The sequence below is a fragment of the Pholis gunnellus genome (genome assembly GCF_910591455.1).
Source record: "Pholis gunnellus genome assembly, chromosome: 19".
Classification (NCBI taxonomy): Eukaryota; Metazoa; Chordata; class Actinopteri; order Perciformes; family Pholidae; genus Pholis; species Pholis gunnellus.
In genome coordinates, this window is record NC_136546.1 from 18,593,601 (window position 1) to 18,613,782 (window position 20,182).

A 20,182-nucleotide genomic window follows, 5' to 3' on the forward strand; every position below is an offset into this window, starting at 1 on the left:
GAATCCACGAGTGCTGAGCAAAGCAAACAAAACTATAGCCTCACACACAGCACTGAACGGGACTCGGGTTAAAACTGTTCCTCTATTTAAAACAGTCCAGACGTGATATGACTATGTATCAGTGTTGTAATCAAGACCACCTAAATCCAGACCACGACCGGTAAAAGTCCCACACTGCATCACACACTTGTGGAACATGCAAACCACATTCCCATAAAAACACGCACAGAAAACAAATGATGATCCCTCTTCATTTACCTCTTTCATGACTATGTGTGGATGTTTAAGTGTACCAGGAGGAACGTCTTGATAAATAATTTATGTGAGTAATCAGAGTAATGATGTTAACAAATAAAGCAGACAATGCACAGGCAGTTTGGTGATAACTAACTCCTCTTAGGCCGAGACAAGACCGAGTAAAAATTCTGTCCGAGACCAGATCGAAACCTGCAAAAAGTGGTCTTGATACTGGTCTCGATACCAAGACCATCTTGAGTACTACAGCACTGCTATGCATATATGTTACATATTCAATAAATGATTCACACCTTGTTAAGAAACTGAATTAAATTATTATATTGAAATACAAATTAAAGAACTATGAAAACCATTTTCACCGAAAAAACCAAACACATTTTCAGTAAATAACGGAGGCCGAGATTTCGTCTGTTCACGTTTTTATCCTCAGCTTCTTTCCGGCCACAAACCCGTCTGTTTAAAACAATCTCTATATAAATAGGAGAGTGGTTGCTGCACCAGTGCATATGATTTTTTTTAAATGACGCTATTGGAACAAACTAAATAAATTCAATGATGTGCTAGGAATTCGATATTTAGGTAGATCACACCTTATAAGCACCTGCACGTTACGCACAGGGTTTATTATACTGAGGGGGAAAGAAAATAACAATAGGGATGGACATGTGTGAACACACACTTCAAGGTTTGTCAATGTTTTTTTTAAATTTTAAATACAGTCTTTGGTTCCTCTCAGGTGTGTAAATATCTCACACTGGATTTTAGGTGGTGCTCTCCCTGGTTTGCTGTATGACGAAACACAACATTGACTTAAGGAGGGGATTTGATGAAGTAGTCTCAGGAAATTTTCAACAGAAGATAAATAGACTATGGTAATATTAGAAATACGTGTTAATTAATGACGCGTGCTTTCATCGATGGCTTACTTCAAATAAAAGATAGAGAGTACAAAGTTGAAAAGGTCAGTAAGAGACTGGGAGCTTGTGGGATTTTTTGGAAAGGGGTCAACTGCTGCATGATACATGTATTTTATAAATATATAAAATAAACTGTGTACATAAATAACAGCATATTAATTGATGTAGGAAACAAGTGTTCTCTTTCTCAACTTTCTAGTGAACCATAGAGGACGTGTGCCGTGTGATGCATGTCCTTGATTAATCTTCCTTGATTATCTATCTTGGCGTAAATGTCTCATTGGCATTAAAATTCCTGTAACTCATGAGGTTTCATTCATTAAGCTGCATTCCCCTTCTTCTTCTTCAACCCTTCCCCCATTTTACTGCCTGGCAGTATTTGGAAGAGAAATGGACGACTTCCCCACCAAACGGCTCCCAGAGAGAGTGGGTGTGTTAGCCAGACATCTTGTTACACAACTACGACAGAGTAATTACAAGCGAAGCCAACAACACACAAAAAAAAACCCACACAGAATGAAGACAGCTAGGTGTATTATTTAATAAAACCGAGCTAAAACGGTTAGATCGGCTGTAAATCCCCTTCAAACACGGCAGCCATATTCTACATCCGCAGCTACAAATGCGTAACAAAATAGGACAGGAATTGCGTTGTATTAATCCGCAACAAATTCTAAACTATGGATGTATATGCCTTTAATTACTAAAAACGTGATTAAATGTCGTTTAGCTACGAGGTAACGGCCATTCTGCAGCAATGTGTCCTCTCCTACAGCAGGCTGCCATTTCTACCTCCCCTCTACATGCGCGAGACACAACACACCAGTTGTATTCCTCCGCTGAAGGGCTTGCGCTTTTGCTTTTGATGGGGGGGAGGGGGATTTCAAACAAACATGCCTCCACAACCGCCGCTAAAATTCACCGCGAGGGATAGCCAGCGCAGGATTATTTTAACGGCTGGCTTCTTTTTGCGAGAGAAACACGAGGGGGGCTAAAAAAAAACAACAAAAAACGGTGCACAGCAGCGTACTAGTTGTCCGCTTCGCGGAGAGATACACGACGCAGCCGGGACTCCGTGTGAGCGGAGCTGAATGGAGGCAGCCTCTTCCTGGTGGATAAACAGTGACAGCTACAGGGCAGCCACTTAGACCCGCCACACAGGCTCTGCCGCTGCCCTGGCAAACAACACCAAAATGGCTTCAGACAGTACACTCATCGCGCAGTTGACTTCTGGTGAGTAAAAGGAGATCGGAACAAATATGTCATGGTTGTTTTAATAATCCCCCCCCCCCTCAATTTCCTTCGGTGCCCTCTTCTAACGCAGCTCCTCTTCTCTTCCCCCTCCAACCATACCAGAACTGTACTTCCTAATAGCCCGATTTCTAGAAGCTGGACCGTGTCAGAAAGCAGCCGAGGTTGGTGTTTATGCATTTTAGGATAATTCATAATGTGTCCGAAATTGTCACGGGGTGTAATTTTCTATTTTTATCCCGATTTCAGACCCTGATAAGGGAGGTGGAGGAGAAGGAGGTAAGCAGTCAGCAAATACGAGCGAGAGGTTTCTCTCTGCACTGTACTTTGTGATGTAGCTTTTTTTTACTCTTGATGTATCATTTACTGTTTTTACAAACATCGCTCGCTACATTTATGACTCGCTTGATCACAGTCGACACTATGTTTCCATCCCAGCTGCTCCCCATACGGCTGGACTGGACCGGGCAGGAGCACCCCGGGACCTACGAAAATTTGGTAAGGGAGCTCTATAACTGAGGAAAAAGTTTTTAGAGAGCGAAATAAAAATTGAATTTCCCGCAATTTTTAAATCAGGTGGTAAAGAAAAAAAAAAAGGTGAGCTGGCTGCAAGTTGGGGATCTGTTTTTTTTTTTTTGGGGGGGTGGGGGTACTAAGGGCTTCGGGGTCCCAGTGTGGTGTGCGAGTTTGGTGCCATGCATGTCAGAAAAGGGTTTTAATAGTTGTGGAAAAAAATGTGTGTGAAATGTTGATACGTCATGAGTGTTGTGGTGTAGGAGCGCCAGGATCCGGAGGAGGGACTCCCTGCGCCACGAGCCGGAGAGGAGATGGAGGCGCTCTAGTCCTGCAAGAACCATCATTTGTGTGCATGGGTTGAAAACACTCACGGGGGGGGGGGTTAGAAAACAGGAGTTTTTTACAGGAGAATATAAACAGTATATTCAGTAAAGCTTGGAGTCACACTAAGCCCGTTTAAGAGAGAGAGGGGGGGGGCTGCTGTCCGGCTGTGGAATCATTTTGGAGAGCAGTTCTTATTTCGAGGGGAGGGGAGGGGGGGGGGGGGGATTGGTGGTGCGAACTCGGATATGAAGAAGAAGAGATCAGTTTGTGTGAAGATGCGAGGTAACGTTGAGCTGATATCTTACAATTGACGCGCTAATTGTCATGTAAACAAACGAGAGAGGGGGAGGCTCGCCTGAGAGCGCCGTTTACGCATGGGGGCGTGGAGAGAATTAATCATCGCTTACATATTTATTTCCTTTTGCCAGTGTGGACCCCCCCCCCCCCTCAAACCAGACTTTTTTTGTGCTATTTTATTAAAACGTTAATAGAGTGGTAATGACCAATAGGGCCTGTTTTAATCCGCGTGTACCTACATTTTGTGGGTTTGTCCTCTCTCACCCACACGCGCGCACACAGACAGATGGACACCCGATCGCGTGAAGTGTAGATTCAGCGGGACGTATTTTTTTAAATACGTTTTATGAAATTATTGACGGTGTCCCTCGGCCTGCCCGTGTTGTTTTTCTCTCGCTCTCTCTTCCTGCTCGGCTCATCCGTCTCTCTCTCTCTCTCTCTCGCTCTCTCTCTCTCGTTCCTCCTCCCATTCCCAGCCGTTCAGCCTGCCTCATGTCTATTGTGCATAATTCCCTCTATTTAAAAAAAAAAAATACTGCGGATGGCTTTTAATTATTAGAGCAAATAGAAAGCGTGTGTTTGGAGACAGGGCCGCTGGTTGGATACGTTTTTGTCGGCGGTTGTGTAGGTTGATGTCTGGGCTGGTACACGAAGGAGAGAGAGGGGGGGGGGGGGGGGGGGTTGGGCAACAACGAGGATTTAACGTTGACTTCAATGATATTGTAGTCATTAACGATATTAATTGTGGCTAATTAATTAAGGCGGATTAATGAAATGTGTCGTTATTTTAATTTTGCATATAGAATTGATCAGGAGCACGCTGTCAACAAATATGTAGCCTGTTTTCAACAGCAGCTTATTATCATTTTAACCATTTTTACATAATTTTAATAATTTCAGTTTTTACCTTAAATGTAGAGTGGATCGAGTGTTCTGTCAATAATAAGAGCTAAATAGTTTGAAAGGACTACTATCTTGAATAAGTGATATTTATTGATTTTATTTAAGGGTGTGTTGAAATAAAGGAGATGATTGAAGGTAACTTGGAGTCATGCCTAAAGGGGCCATGTGCTTTCTGGTGGTGCTGTTGTGACTGGAGGGGGGGCATCCAGTAATCCCTAAGAAGCAAGTCAAAATGGAGCAAATTATTATCACACATCACTCCGTTATATTTGTGTGTGTGTGCGTGCGTGTGTGTGTGTGTGTGTGTTCGTCGTGGCTCTGCGTGTACCTGAGAGGGGCTCGCGCGCTGATATGTGCTTAGAAACACTGATCACGTCTCTGAACCGGCAACGGTGTTGAAAGCAATTAAGGGGTCATTAAGTGTGTGTGTGTGTGTGTGTGTGTCACAGAGACATAGAATACGTGTTATTGTCAGTGTTCAGATAAAAGAATAGAAGGAGAAAGAAAATGTGTGTGTGGAGTAATTGTTTCATTTCAAGATATTTAAATAAGCTGTGTGTGTGTGTGTGTGTGTGTGTAACACAATGCTGCATGTTTTCATCTCGCTCATCCTTTTGGTGTGTCGCTGCTTATCTGGTCGCTCTGGCATGTGTGTTTCTTCAGACGTGGGCCGTGCAGGAGTGTGTGTGCCCCCCCCCCCCCCCCCCCCCCCACACGGGAGACCCACTGTGTTCATAACAGTGTGTGTGTGTGTGTGTGTCCTGCTGTTTTAACCTACTGTACTGGATCTGAACTGTATCCATTTAGAAGACAAATATTTTAACTGCCTTTCAGCATTAATTTAGTTGCTGGTGCCATTTCTTCATTTGGTGATAGAGATATTTAATAATGAATTGTTGTGTCAGAGTGCTTTTCGTGTATTTGAAATTCAATTTGAAATTCTTTTTGCAGTTTGAGAGTGAATGTCATTCAATTACAAAAAATGATTTTGTCCCTATTAGCCATACTTATTTCTGTTAGAAGCAGAAAGAAATTGATTAGATTATTATTATTATAAACCACCGGGCTCTCGGGGTCGTGACCTTGTTCTTCACTTCTCCTTATTTAGCTGAAAATAGATTTTTTTGTGTGCACGTGTTTAAGAGTTTGAAACTAAATGGAACTGAAGTCAGAGAACGAACCTTTCCCTCCAGAGGCCACAGTCGCTTTTAAATTCCTAATTATTCTCATTTTTTTATTTTACAGGAATTGGAATAGAATAGGACCTACTGCAAATGTTTGTCTTTGTATTGTTAGCTTTTAATGATGGAGCACCATGTTAATCTTTCTAGGGAGGTTTTCTTCTCCTTGCAACATCAAATGTACAGATTTAATGTCTTGACACATCAGCGTTTGTCAAAATGTAGCATTCTTTCAGCTTTCAACTATGCTGCTCTCCTTTGACATTTACCAATCTGAATACAAGCTGAGCTTTGTGTGTGTGTGTGTGTGTGTGTGTGTGTGTGTTCAGGTAAAGCTATACCGGCACATCAGTCCAGACCACCTGCTGCAGGTCTGCTCCAGAGTTTGTCCCCTGCTGGAGACGGAGGTCCCCGCCAGCGTGCCTGGACTCAGCAGCCTGCTGGGGGCCGGTCGGCAGAATCTCCTCCGCACCAGCAAGAGTGAGTGGATGTGTCGCTCACACGGGGTTACTTTAATGTACACGCACGCAACCAGCAGCCGCTCTCGGCTTCAAAGTCTCTCTGCATCTTTGTGCCGACTAACAGGACCCACTTAGTGTTGTTATTATGCAAATATAAGCGCACAGAACAAGCTCGCGTGGACGGGCCACAATACAAACTGTATCGTTTGTTCCCCTGTGTTGTCTTCATGCGTCTCTTTTGTGTTCATCTTCCTCCAGGCTGCAAGCATGTCGTGTGGAAGGGCTCGGCGCTGGCGGCGCTGCACTGTGGACGCCCGCCGGAGCCGCCTGTTATCTACGGGAGCCCACCTAGCATTGGTGAAGACAAACACTTACATACAACCACCCTTCCTACTCTTTGTGCCTCTTTGATCTCCAGTCTATGAGTCAGATCTTACACACTACACTGTATCGTTGCTCGCCAAGCTCTTTACTGCCAGTAGCATTTAAGAGTTATTGATTTGCTCCGGGGTCGCACTGTATTTTCTGCACAGGGTTACCCACTGTTGTGGCCCACTCCCATGCTTTTAAAACAAAAAAATGAAATGAATGGGTTTTCATTGATTTGATTTCTTTGCACATAACAATGATGCCCTCACCGGCGTCTTGTCTTTCTTTTTTTTTTCTCGCGCGTCCAGTCGAGACGAACTTCGGCCGCCGACTGAACGGCTCCTACCGCCTCCGGCAGCTGGTGCCCACGGTCGTGTACCTGCACATGAAGATGCACAAGAGGATCCTGGGACACCTGTCGTCCGTGTACTGCGTCACCTTCGACAGGACGGGGCGCCGCATCTTCACGGTGAGGCTGCTGTCTGTGTGTGTGTGTGTGTGTGTGTGTGTGTGTTGTTGGCCTCAGCTCGGCGTACGTTTGGTGTCCATTCAAAGTGGTTTCAGTGTTCATTGTGTTTGTTTCCAGTCACCTCTCGTGTGCTGTGTAATGTGTCTGATTGTTACAAGCTGTCTCGGGCTTACTGAGATTGTCCGAGGGTCCCGTGCTCCCTGTTGTAACAGTTGTGGTAGCAGGTTTACCTTCCCGGGTGTCGCTTTTACTGAATGACTCACAGCTGTAGCTGAAAGTCGGCCCGCAGGGGGGGGAAAACGCACACATCTTCATTATGACGACTAGTTCTAATAGTTTTTAAGAAGGGAAACGAGGAAGGTCTCTTTTTGAAGGAGGCCGTTGACCTTTTCCCCTCCGAAGGCCCCTGTGTGACGAGCCGTGTTCGCTTCCTTTGGTTGTGTTAGCGATGCAGCACGTGTTGAATATTGCAACGAAGAATGAGACGATGTTGGTTTAATGTTGCCGTCCTTCTGTTTATTGGATCCTTGAGTCTTAACACTGCCTGCTGCTATACACCATTTTCAGCTTTCACTTCTTAAATCTCTAAAAATGGCTGGTTGCTGAGGGGAGGAGGAGGAGGAGGAGGAGGAGGAGGAGGAAGAGGAGGGGGGGTAGATTGACTCCCTCTGTCTCTTTTTTTCCCTCTTATCTCTCTTTCCACAGTTCTTACGCTCCCTGCTCTCTCTCTCTCTCTCTCTCTCTCCTTCTTTTTCTCTCCCACGTCCCTCATCCTGCGATGCCCCTCCTTTGTTCCTTTCTCTCCCACCCTCTCTCCTGTCTCCCCCCCCCCCCTCCCTTCTTCTTGCCATTTCTCATCATATCTGGAGAAAATGTTTCCTCTGAGGCGCTGGCTAAGTGCCAGAATTAAAATTCATTCTTGGTCTCCCTCACTTTCCCCCTTCTCCTGTTCTTTTTCCTCTCTCTCTCTCTCTCTCTCTCTCTCTCTCTCTCTCTCGCTGTCTCCTTTCATCACAAGATCATTTTTATTTATATATTTTCGGATCTGTTCTGTTTTCTCACTCTGACTTTGCTGCAGCAGAAGACAGACGGATGGATTGATTCTTTTATTTAGCCTAAAACATTCACTGCGATGATTTGCGATCGATGAGCAAGCGCACGTCGGTTTACTTAAACAATTGATCGTCAAACAGCTGTATTGATTTGTGTAACACAGCTGTAGAAATGGCTGCGAGCTCATTATCACGGCCACCGCGAAGGACACACAGTGGACGAGCTGCAGTGCACTGTTTGTTCCCCGTGACGGCAGCGAACATAACTTCACATCTACAGCAACGAGGAAAGTTAGCGGCGAGTCTCTGGCTCTCTCTCCAACCGCTGCACCGCTCAGGCCCAACGACTGTCCTCTGGGCATATCAGTTTTTTCGTCCATCTTGCCAAAGCCGCGATTTGTCCTTGAGCTTTTCTTTCTAAATCGCCGAGGGAACGCCCGCTGTTTTCATCAGTCCACATAAAATAACAGCTCCAGTCAAGACTCTGCTGCTCCGCCGGAGATCGAGCGACTGATTATGATTTATTTAAATACTTTCCAGACATAAAAGGATGTGTTCGCCATGCTGGAGTCACATCAGTCTGTCTGATATCCAAACTTTGATAATTAGGTCAGCACCACATTCTGCAAACACGTTTAGTAAATGTCTTTATCCTCAACCCTCCTTAAATCTCTGTGTATTTTTCACGAGTCACTTATTTAATTCCCTACTTGTATAAATCACACACTGAAAAAAACCCCAAGAATGAGATGATGTCCCGCTGTGCTTTTTGCATCTTGACACTGGCTACCTGTTGGTTTGAAACATTTTGGAGATGGTAATCAAGGCACAGATGGGTCTGGCTCCGTGTTGAATCACAAACCCTCTCACCCCCTACAAGCTGGATCACAGCCAGACATTGTAAGTCCCCGCAGACTGTTTTCATGTCTTGATTAAGGGTCTTGATCGTGCATTTTCAGTCCTCACTAAAAGACTGTAAGCAGCAGCCTCTAGGCAACCACATTTTCTTATGGGCTTCGACTTAATGGATTATGGATTATTCATTATTATGGGCTTTTTTTTTTACGCATTGCTTTTGTGTTCCTTTCTTAGCTTGCAAAGATATTAATTTAACACTCATAAAGAATATTATACTAAGAGGGCTTTTCCTGTCGCCTCTGGTTCAGTTCTACTTGCTGCCGGTCCGTCTCACAGCCATGTGCAACATCTCAGCTCTGAAGTGTCCCGGTAGCGAGTCAGTGTGTTTGTTTTTCCTGTCGCTTGTGTTTAAACTTGACGTTCGGCAGGTTTACCTGCAGAAAGACACATTTACATGAATCGCTCAATAGCATTACAATGTACTTTATTGTTTTTGGCGTTTATAAAGTTAATAGGGCGGCCGCCTCTTAATCGACTAATCGCTGGTTTTGGTTTCTTTAGTTGAATCGTAATTTCTTTAAAAAGCTTTTTCCTGCTGAATGACATGAAACCTACGAGCACATCTCTGGTAAACGCAAGATTCAGAGCGGTGCCTTTGTGCGCTTCTCTGTGGAGAAACTCGGTCCGTTAAATCAACTAATCGAGGACTTAAGACGAGGACGAGCCCTAGAAGTGGTGTTTTTGCCTTCGTGCAGACGACAATCAAGAGCCTTGAAGCGTTGGTTGTCACTTATAACATGCTGCAGATTATTCACCTCTATTTTCTGCATCCGGAGGAGCTCATTCCTTCTGTTTGTGCTCCAAGTTTTGTCAGTCTGCTGACAGTCTGAGGCCGCTGTGTGCACACATATATTTTTACAGCCTTTTAGATCTTGACATGTTTAATTTGTCTCACGATAGGCGAGGCAGAGGCAGAGACGCCGCTCCTCAGACTACATGAAGTACTAGTCTTCGCTCATGTCTGACAGCCGTGTCGGTGTTGTTTTCTTCTTCTTCTTCCTTTTTCTCAGGGCTCAGACGACTGCCTGGTGAAGATCTGGGGAACGGACAACGGCCGTCTGCTGGCGACGCTGCGCGGCCACGCCGCCGAGATCTCCGACATGGCCGTCAGCTACGAGAACACCATGATCGCCGCCGGGTCCTGTGACAAGACCATCAGGGTGTGGTGCTTACAGACCTGCGCCCCTCTGGCCGTCCTGGAGGGACACACGGCCTCCATCACCTCACTGCAGGTAGGAGGACCGTCGGACTGTGTGCCTGTTGCACGTTTATCTCTCTGTGTGTGTGTGTGTGTGTGTGTGTGTGATAAAAGCCACTAAAACAATCGTGACAAACTGAATCTCGACAGGTTTTTACATGTTAAGTAGATGAGCTCGAAAAGAGACTTCTAACATATGGGCAAAATACGGCACGACTGGCTGATATCCAATATGTAATAAAACTAAGTCCGTATTCATTTGGTGTCATGAGCAGCAGACTCATTTTTACAATCAGACATTTGCATAATGGGGCCTGTGGTTAAAGGAAAAGGCAGCTGTTATTCTATTCGCTCCCTTCACAGTCCGGGGGGCATTCAGCCTCAAGCTGCTTGTTTCTACTGACATTAATCTCAAACAAATATTAATAGATATTATGCTTCTTTTTTCTGTTTTTCTGAAACAGCTGGGTATTGCAGTTTTTAGCAAACGTCACTCAAACAAGAGTAAAAAGTGATTTTTTTTTTTGGGTTGCGTGGCAGCAGGTAGAGGTAAAGCAGGAATTATTCAAACATAAACTACAGAACCCGTGTTCGTTGTAATAAAGGAACACGTCATCAGATCAACGCTGTGGCTCATTCGTGGGCTTTGAATAGTTTTAGGACAACAGTGGAGGTCAGTGAGAGAAGAACACAGCACATGTTGAAATGTTTGACCCTACACAGTGATCGGGATGGCCTCTATGTTCCCCGTTTCATTTTTGAGCTTTTATTTTTGTTTCCTTTACATATCTATCTTTGTGTATCTATGTGTTTTAAGTTTATAGGCTGGAGGCTTTTTGAAGCTCTTGCAGGTTAATCGTCCTTTCTTTGTTTTTGGCTGTCGTGTAAGCAACGTCTTCCCATTGCCCATTCTACCGGGGCCGTAACCTCTGATTGGTCGTCTTTGCAGTTTTCCCCGCTGTGCTGCGGCTCAAAGCGCTACCTGTCCTCCACCGGAGCCGACGGCATCATCTGCTTCTGGCAGTGGGACGCACGCACGCTCAAGTTCTGGTGAGGAACACAGACGCAGTACTCACAGCACCGTAACAGTTGTTATTGAACGTTCTTGATTTCTTCAGAACATTCTTTAAGACAGCATGCTTCTGACGAGGATTCAGGGTTTGATTCGTCACTTCTTTTTAATGGCTGCCGTTATTTCCACTTCCATTTTCTTGGATGCTTCATAAGTTGAACTTGACTGTGCTGAAGTATCACAGCGTGTAAATGGAAGCAACATGCAGCTGAGAGACCCACCTGTGAAACCTGTTCGACTAAAAGCAGACAAAGTGTTTGTTCAGTCAGTGTGTTTCATATTCAAATGTTTCTGTTTCCTCCGTGTGTGCAGTCAGAGGCCCACGAAGTTCACAGAGCGCTCCAGACCTGGTGTCCAGATGATCTGCTCCTCCTTCAGCGCCGGTGAGCACCATCTCTTGATTTTCACACATGGTTCAAGACCACCGCAGGGGAAACGCCAGCAGTATTATTTATATATATATATATTGTATTTTGTTACTCTGATCCTGTATGTGTGTGTGTGTGTCCAGGTGGTATGTTCCTGGCCACAGGAAGCACGGATCACATCATTAGGGTGTACTACTTCGGGTTAGGCCAACCAGAGAAGATCTCTGAGCTTGAATCCCACACAGTGAGTCAACATAGTGCTTTTTTAAATTTTTAATTTTTTACAGAAATCAACAAGTTTAAGTTGAGACAATTCTTGACTTTGGAAACAATAGTTGGAAAAAACTAAAAATGAACTCGAGGTCCACGTACTTGCTTTTTCCTCTTCAGCGCTTTCAACTGCATCTCATGGACTTCCTCAGCAGATGGACTTGCTCAGTTGTCCTGGAGATTGTTGGTGTTCTCATGGAGAGGCTGCTCATAATTCTCCACGACAACTGAGCAAAATCCATCAACCGAGGAAGACGGTGAGATGCAGTTGAAAGCTCTGGAAAAAGCTAGTAAGTTGACCTTGAGTGAAGATTTTTTTTTTTATGTTAAAACTGTTAAAACATGATTAATAGGTAATAGACTAGTTACTTATAACTCCTGAATTCTTCTCACCTAGGACAAAGTCGACAGCATCCAGTTCTCACATTGCAGTGACAGGTAGGTTTGCATAGTTGATGTGTGCGTGTGTGTGTGCGTGTGCACGTGCACGTGTGCATGAGCTACATAATAAGTGAAGTACATTTTTGTGTGTGCAGCGCTGTTTGTTTGTATGGAACCTCCGGGTGTTGTAATGCGACTTGGTGGTGTCAGCAGAAACAGCACCTTTACTTACTATCTGATACTCGCTCTAACACACACACACACACACACACACACACACACACAGACACACACACATATTCTCTTGCACATATGCACTCTCTGATTGTCATACCGTGTGCTCCTATGTGGAGTTTGCAGAAAAACAAGCTCAGCTGTAATTCCTCTGGGTTGCTGTGATCTCAGCAGTGAGGGAGGTAGACTGTCTATGCTAAAAGGAGGGGGGTGAAGGGGGGGGGGGGGTGTACATACAATTAGTGTATCATGTTGTGCAGAGATGAAAGTGTTCATTGTATTGCAGAAAGCTGAAGTAGAACCAAGTGTTATATTTACAGTTTAGCTGCTGCATGAATATGTGTTGACACATTTGTGTGCGTTTATAGGTTTGTAAGCGGCAGCAGGGACGGTACGGCGCGGATCTGGCAGCTGCAGCCTCAGGGCTGGAGGAGCATTCTGCTGGACATGCAGACCAAATTACCCGGGTATGTGTGTGTGTGTGTGTGTGTGTGGCTGTCAAAGTCTGGCTTTTCCCACCAGCACCGCTGTGCACAGTCGTGGGTTGGGATGATCCTGCGGCGATGTCGATCTAAATTTGACAAAAATCAATCACGTTGGATACAAAAGTGCGAGACCTGTTGTGTGTGTGAATATCCCCTGTGGACATTATGTACTGTTTTTAAAGTAAAAACAAAATAAATGTAGGATTAGTTCAAAGACACTTGATGCCTTTTTGGTGTTTTGAGTGCATAATCCACAGCACACAGATAATTCAGTGAAAGAAAAAAGCACCAACAACACTGTCACACCTGTGGCAGGAAGGGCGACACAGTGATTGATTAAGCGACTGCTCCCAGACAGAATATGGATCTACGGCACGCAACTGTGAATGAATGGAGACGACACTGTCTGTTTAAGTCGTTATTGCCTGAATAAACACATGAGACAGCAATGAGAATGAATACAGACTCGAAGACAACATGGTTGTATACGATATGTGAGAACGCCACGGAAGCTCAGATGTTATGATTAAAAAGTGAAAAACAATACAAAACGCTGGGAAAAGGTTTAATGGACTTAAATCTTCACAATATAGCAAAAGAGTATGGTATTAGATTAATTTAGCAGTAGTGGCCAGGTGACTAATCGTCCGTCTTCCCTTCAGGAAGTACAACCCTCCTCCGCTGGAAGACAAGGTGACCAAGCTGAAGGTCACCATGGTGGCGTGGGATCGCCACGACGGCACGGTGATCACGGCGGCCAACAATCTGACGCTGAAGGTGTGGAACTCCACCACCGGCAACCTCGTCCACGTGCTGATGGTACGTGGTGGTGAAACACACGCACACGCAAACACGGTATCCAAAGTAAACGCCGGCAGGAATTCAACTTAATGGCTTTTTTTTTTTGATCACTTATTTTTTAAGTAATTACAGACCGTACAACAGGTTGTTATCTCGATGGTTTTAACTCCTCTACCCCTCAACCCGCATCCTTTAATGGCGTTCTACGGGTTTATTGTGAATCTTACAACCTGCAATTAATTTTTTCTTTCTTTGAGACACACAATCTGCCATCCTGAACATCTCAGAACTGTTTTCTTCAATGCAATGCTACATGATAATGCAATTGTTTGCAGGGACTGTCTTGACTGTTACTAGTGATGCATTCAAGGACATGGGACGTCTAAAGTAAATGTGGACATTAATTACAAAATGTTATGAATTTGATTGTGTCTTGCATGTGAGTTTCAGTTGGGTACTCGATATACCTTTGAGCACACTCGGAAAAACAGTAACTTGCCCTTAGAGACACAAAGTCATTAATATGCTAATGATGACAATGTTTAATAGGATAAAATGATGAAGTGAGGACGTTTTGCACGGACGTGACTGGTTGGCGGAGGCATGCAGCAGCGAGGCGGTAACTTTTCACTTCTTAATCTAGATGATCATGTTTTTTTGAATGACAGGGTCATGAGGATGAGGTGTTTGTCCTGGAGCCGCACCCCTTTGACCCAAGAATCCTGTTGTCGGCGGGGCACGATGGGAACTGCATCGTGTGGGACCTGGCCAGAGGAGTCAAGATCCGCTCCTATTTCAACATGGTGAGCCTCTTCCTCTCTCTCTGGCTACATTCACACACGCTGAAGACACGGATGTAGTGCTTTCTTATGTCGTGAATCTTAGCAATGAAATACTTTTTGTCTCACATTCCTCCCCTGTTTGCTTTTACCTTTGCCGTGTGTGGCATGCACAGAGGGGTAGGGGGGGAAACCACCGCTACAATGTGCTGTCAGCGTATGCCGGCGCACACGTTCACCTGGTGCGTTAATCATTGTAGAGCCACTGTTGCGTTTCCTGTCTTGTGTCTCTATGGTTGCCAAAGAAAGCATTAATCACAGACTCGGAAACAAGTGAGTCACTCTGCGTGCCGGTCGGTTCGAACGGTGTTGATCGTGAGACGATGGAGCTTTGTGCTAAATGGTGGCCCTTGTTGACACAAGTGACTATTATAGGATGGCGGTAAATGCCTAGATAGTGTAGGTTAAGAGCAGCAATGTCTGCGCAAAGGTTGCTCACCCTCTTGACTAGGACTCACCACTGTTAGCTAACATTAGCAACCATAAGCTACAGACCAAGTAACGCTGTCGCAGCAAAAACTTAAAGTACTTAATTGAGCAAGGATGAATTTATTGGCTGTTTATTTATTTAACTTTTCATTTAGAAGAGGAAGAATGTGACATTAAGCATTGAAATCAGTTCAAGCTGAGTTGCACAGCTACGTTTACATGCGACATGATCCACCGGCAGCATCGTGTATGAAACGCGTCCTCTGCACCACGACGGGTTGTTGAAGCTGACGTGCTCCGCTCATTCTTACTTTGCCAGATCCTCTTTAAAAACATCATCAGTGCTGCTACTCCGGGCAGCTCCTTCTCTAACTTGACCACGTGAACTTTTAACACCCCTATTCAACAGCCTGCTGGAGTCGCCTGACCTCCAGCAGGCTAAGAGCACGTGCACCTTTCCTGAATATAAGTGGAAGATGATTGAAAGTACAGCGCTCCGTCAGGTTCATCTGAGTTTAGCGCTTTGGCAGAGTCTGAAAAAACTCTGAAGAAATGTTTTTTCATCTTGTGGTTGAATGGAGCTTTTGCGAGGGCGAAGGAATAACCACAGGAGGAACTAAAGGCAGCAGACCAGTTATACGTTCTGTAGATGAAGTTTCAGGTTCTGTAATAGTGGATATCATCGCTCGTATGTCCCCGTTGCTTTTTCCATTTATTATTGAAGTAACATGTTGTAGCTCAGCACTTGTAAGTTCCAAACATGTGTCTTATGCATTTGATCTTGTGTACTAGACCTGTTAAGTTGCTACAGCTGCTTGGTATTCCCCTTGGTGGTGTAATACTGTGTGTGCACCCATTTCCCCATCTCTCTCTCTCTCTCTCTCTCTCTCTTTCTCTCCCTCTTCCCTCTCTGTGTGAATAGATCGAGGGCCAAGGGCACGGAGCGCTGTTCGACTGCAAGTGTAGTCCAGATGGGCAGCATTTTGCAGCCACCGACTCCCATGGACACCTGCTCATCTTTGGCTTCGGCTCCAGTAGCAAGTACGACAAGGTAACGCAACGGGGGTCACCTTTAATATTCATTCACGCACCTGACTTTACCAGCAACTCACCGGTAATAACAGATGTCACTACCCCCGAAATCGGTGATGTAATAATCCTTATGCCCTCATTGAAAACATATATAGGAGTAAAATGTACCTTGTCCCTTCAGATAGCGGACCAGATGTTCTTCCACACCGACTACCGGCCGCTGATCCGGGATGCCAACAATTACGTGCTGGACGAGCAGACTCAGCAGGCGCCACACCTGATGCCCCCTCCCTTCCTGGTGGACGTGGACGGGAACCCCCACCCCCCCAGATACCAGCGGCTGGTGCCCGGCAGGGAGGGCTGCAGGGACGAGCAGCTCATCCCGCAGATGGGGGTCACTTCCTCAGGTACGGAGGCTGAAAACCCGACCCGACTTCCTCTCTGCGAGGTCTCAGGGGAAGGAACTCAGTTGTAGTTCTACTCTTCCCCTTTTGTCTGCTTGTACGCTTCAGATCAGATGTTTACTTTGAGGTGACGCTGTCGTTTTCCGTCTAGTCGTCAGCTGATCAAAGCCGATCATACTGCTCTCATGGCCAGACGGCAAGAATATGTGATCTGTTCTCAAATGTGCTCAATGAGAGGCTTTTACTGACACTGCACCAGCATTGGCAATTAAAACCAGAATGAATGAAGCAGTTTCAAATCTTGGCAGGAATGCAAACCGAAACAGTAGTTTATTAAATGAAGTGCATTGCTGGTGCACAGGGGGGGGATCTCTTGTGAGACAATATGACTCCACATGCTCACAGTATATAGAATAGTATGAACCTAACTTTAAGTATACTGCATACTGCTCAGTCTGCAGTATACTCAAACTATATACTTCTAGTCTTTTCTGCATCACATGACTGTATTGTTTACAACATAACCGCTCCGAGCTACCGTTGAATGAAAGCTGTTTGTCATAAATGCATAAAAATACAGTACATTATATAAGTGAGTTTCCGCGTCGCTTCTTAACGTCACTTCGTCTGAGGAGACGCAATGCATTGTGGGGCGCTGGAGATTGTCCAGTAAGCTCACGTCTCATACTCAGAACTCGCAAACATCCCCATATTTCTCGTGTACTCGACACATAAACTCAATTTTACGTCATACTTAGTGTGAACAATATGTTCGTATGTGATTTCAAACACAGCTTAAAGGTTTTGGGGAAAACCTAGAGCCTGTTTTTTACTGACTAAATGCAATAAAGCAACGCGTACATCCAGTTATTATGCCCAGAACCGTCTTTCTTTCACTTTTTAAGTCTCCCTCTCCCGTCTGTGTCAGGCCTGAACCAAGTGGTGAGTGAGCAGGCGGCGGATGGTTCCAGTCCTCTGGACACGATGATTCAGAGGCTGCAGCAGGAACAGGACCAGAGACTGGGAACAAATGACACCAGGTCCAACAGAGGTAAGGCCGCATCATGACGGGAAGTTTCCTACTGTTGTAGTGTGGGCAGCTTCTCACCTGCATGGGAGAAGCAAGGACGTTATTCAGGGCCGTTCACAATTCAAAATGCTTAAGGTTAGATGAAGCTGGGCTAGCAAAACTACTGACAAACACACCATCAATTCTTTTAAAGTAATACCCTCCAAATATGAGTTAGACCAAACATATTTCTTTCAGTATTTGCAGGTGAGACTTTACCTCATGAAACATTTAGAAGAGGACACATCAAAGTGTGATTTTTAATACAAAACATGATCCATTAGAAATAAAGCTATTGAACATTTTTCAAATATCTATAAAATATGGCAAAAGCACACCAATGTTTGACAGACTGATTCACTTTGTTGTCGTTCATTCTAAATGCAGCACAAAGCAGAAAGAAACGACACGCAGCCGGCAAAAATAAAGTGGTTACAAGAATAAAAATGTAGATACTAAAGTGAAAGATAAAGGAGAAAACGTGTACGTATCAGCAGAAGTTTGAGCCGTAAGCCATCACAATGAAAACACTGGAGGGAATTTGCTTGGAAAGTGAGCACGAGGTCTTTCATTACGACTGACACTCATTGGGAGACGTTACCTCTCAGCAGGGACCGGCTGCTGGAGAGGATGTGAGGAACAAGTAGCAGATTACACACACAGTTCTTCACCTGTTCCTTTGTTTCTTTACTTAAAAGAACCAACGACATTTTTTATTTTTGATTTACTAGGAAAGATGAAATAGGCGAACATAAATAAACAACAGAACATATTTTGGAGATGGAGAAATTAACCTAAAGATCATAACAAATAATGGATAACACTCACCCTGAAGATAGACGTTGTGGTGCTCGTATCTTTGAAGCTGGTTAAAATAAGCTGATACGTATTTGCAAACACCAGAGTAATTATGAGTATATTAACTATATTAATCCACACGTGATTAATTTGCATAATTAACTATATGTGAAAAGTGCACCGCACTATACATTTGTAATTATATTTTATTTATAAGTCCAAGTCACATAAAAGTACTTGAGTTCATTTAGTTTGGAGTTAATGTGAAATATGCAACATACATCATTTCTACTTATGCAAAACAAGCATTTGCAGCGACTCAGTGAGACTTTCACAGGAGACCTAGGACGTTCAATATTCCACCCCTGTCTTTAATTAATAACTGGCAGATTAATTGATAATCATCATTAGCTGCAGCCTTTATCCTGTTTATTTTAGAGCTGCAAATGTACTTTTGCTGATTTGCGTTCCCTTCTATCACAAGGTACACTAACGTGTAAGTATATGCGTGACGTACAAGTGAATAATGTACAAACACAGGTGGGTTTGGTGTCATCTGTTTACCAACCACTTCTTCCCCTCTTTGACTTCTCGTTCCCTCAGGATCGGTGGGTTCGCCCACGGAGGTGCACTCTCCGCCCAACGTGGGTCTGCGTCGCAGCGGGCAGATCGAGGGCGTCCGCCAGATGCACAGCAACGCCCCGCTCAGCCAGATGGCCACAGAGGGAGACCTGGTGGCCTGGAGCCGCAGGGTGCTGGTCCCTGAGCTGGAGGACGCCTCCGTCAGGTAACGCACACACAAACAACGCATCTCACGGAGAGGAACCTTTTTTGTTTTTTTGGACGTGATGGGCACTGACGCGTGTCATGACGTGTGCGTTTGTGTGTGCGTATTGTGTAGGAGACAGATCACCTGGCGTGAGGCTAAAGGGGAGGAGGAGATCAATATTTATCAGTCTGAAAGGAGGCGACGTACCATCCACTCCCTCCCTAAGGAGAGCAGGGTGAGTGAACACACACACACACACACACACATTATTGTTTTACAGGAATATATTCATTATCCAATAACCTTTTTATTCATCTTTTTATGCAACATTTCTAAGGCAGTTTAATTTCTAATAGAGATTTCTTGTCGAAATTAACATTCAGGGTCATGCGACATCCGAGTCGGTTGACGAAGGGAGGAGGAGCCAGGGTAACCACGGCTACCACACGCGCGCCGCTATGGAGGAGACGAGCCGCCAGAGCGCCGAGGCTGCCGATGACGACGACGACACCTCAGAGGTAGGAAACGACGAGTTTATTTCATACTTTGTTGGGCAGATGTGTGGTCAACCCTTCTGTAAAGCACAGCTCGTCTTCACTAACAGACCTGTGGTGTAGCAGTGAGAACGTAGTGATTTCTTTACTAAGCACCGTTTAATAAGCGGGGTCATGTACATTGCCCCTTACGTAGAATGTGATTATGACCATTTAATGTGCAGTAATAACTTTATTTATACAGCACCTCTTAGAAACAGAGTTTACAACGTGCCTTTACAGTGTATTGATGGATGAAACTCTGTTTTTGCTCTTTTGTGTTCATGTCATAAGGTTAATAAGAGGATACAATGGAAACATTAAGGATATGGCATTTGTCCAACAGTGTAATAAATTCTTGAAATTTTCCTTTTGAGCATTTTTTCAATTCTGCAATGTAATAACTTTGTTAAAATTAAATCAGTGTAACTATAAGACCCTGACTTTTCCTAAATGTAAAGTGTATATTTTATTACATTTAAATACAAAACACAAAAGAGTTATGAGTAATTCTACCTTTTAATGGCCGTAAAATATTGTCCGCATACATTACCAGTCTTTCCAGGTATATAACGAGAGAGAGA

At 44.5% G+C, this 20,182-nt stretch overlaps 1 protein-coding gene across 1 annotated transcript in view; it reads left to right on the plus strand.

Moving 5' to 3' along the window:
- Window positions 1-2,266: 2,266 nt before the first annotated feature.
- The window catches only part of phip (PHIP subunit of CUL4-Ring ligase complex), a gene marked incomplete at its 5' end in the record, with an annotated part of 33,950 nt that continues 16,034 nt past the window's right edge, over window positions 2,267-20,182 (plus strand). Inside the window, 22 exon segments of the mRNA XM_079180774.1 lie at window positions 2,267-2,320; window positions 2,324-2,408; window positions 2,532-2,590; window positions 2,676-2,705; window positions 2,865-2,924; window positions 5,977-6,127; window positions 6,367-6,465; window positions 6,786-6,946; window positions 9,927-10,148; window positions 11,064-11,164; window positions 11,499-11,569; window positions 11,698-11,798; window positions 12,222-12,262; window positions 12,808-12,906; window positions 13,587-13,743; window positions 14,394-14,528; window positions 15,916-16,044; window positions 16,207-16,432; window positions 17,358-17,480; window positions 18,900-19,083; window positions 19,198-19,300; window positions 19,449-19,583. Of these exon segments, the coding sequence (XP_079036900.1) occupies window positions 2,267-2,320; window positions 2,324-2,408; window positions 2,532-2,590; window positions 2,676-2,705; window positions 2,865-2,924; window positions 5,977-6,127; window positions 6,367-6,465; window positions 6,786-6,946; window positions 9,927-10,148; window positions 11,064-11,164; window positions 11,499-11,569; window positions 11,698-11,798; window positions 12,222-12,262; window positions 12,808-12,906; window positions 13,587-13,743; window positions 14,394-14,528; window positions 15,916-16,044; window positions 16,207-16,432; window positions 17,358-17,480; window positions 18,900-19,083; window positions 19,198-19,300; window positions 19,449-19,583 (2,526 nt within the window).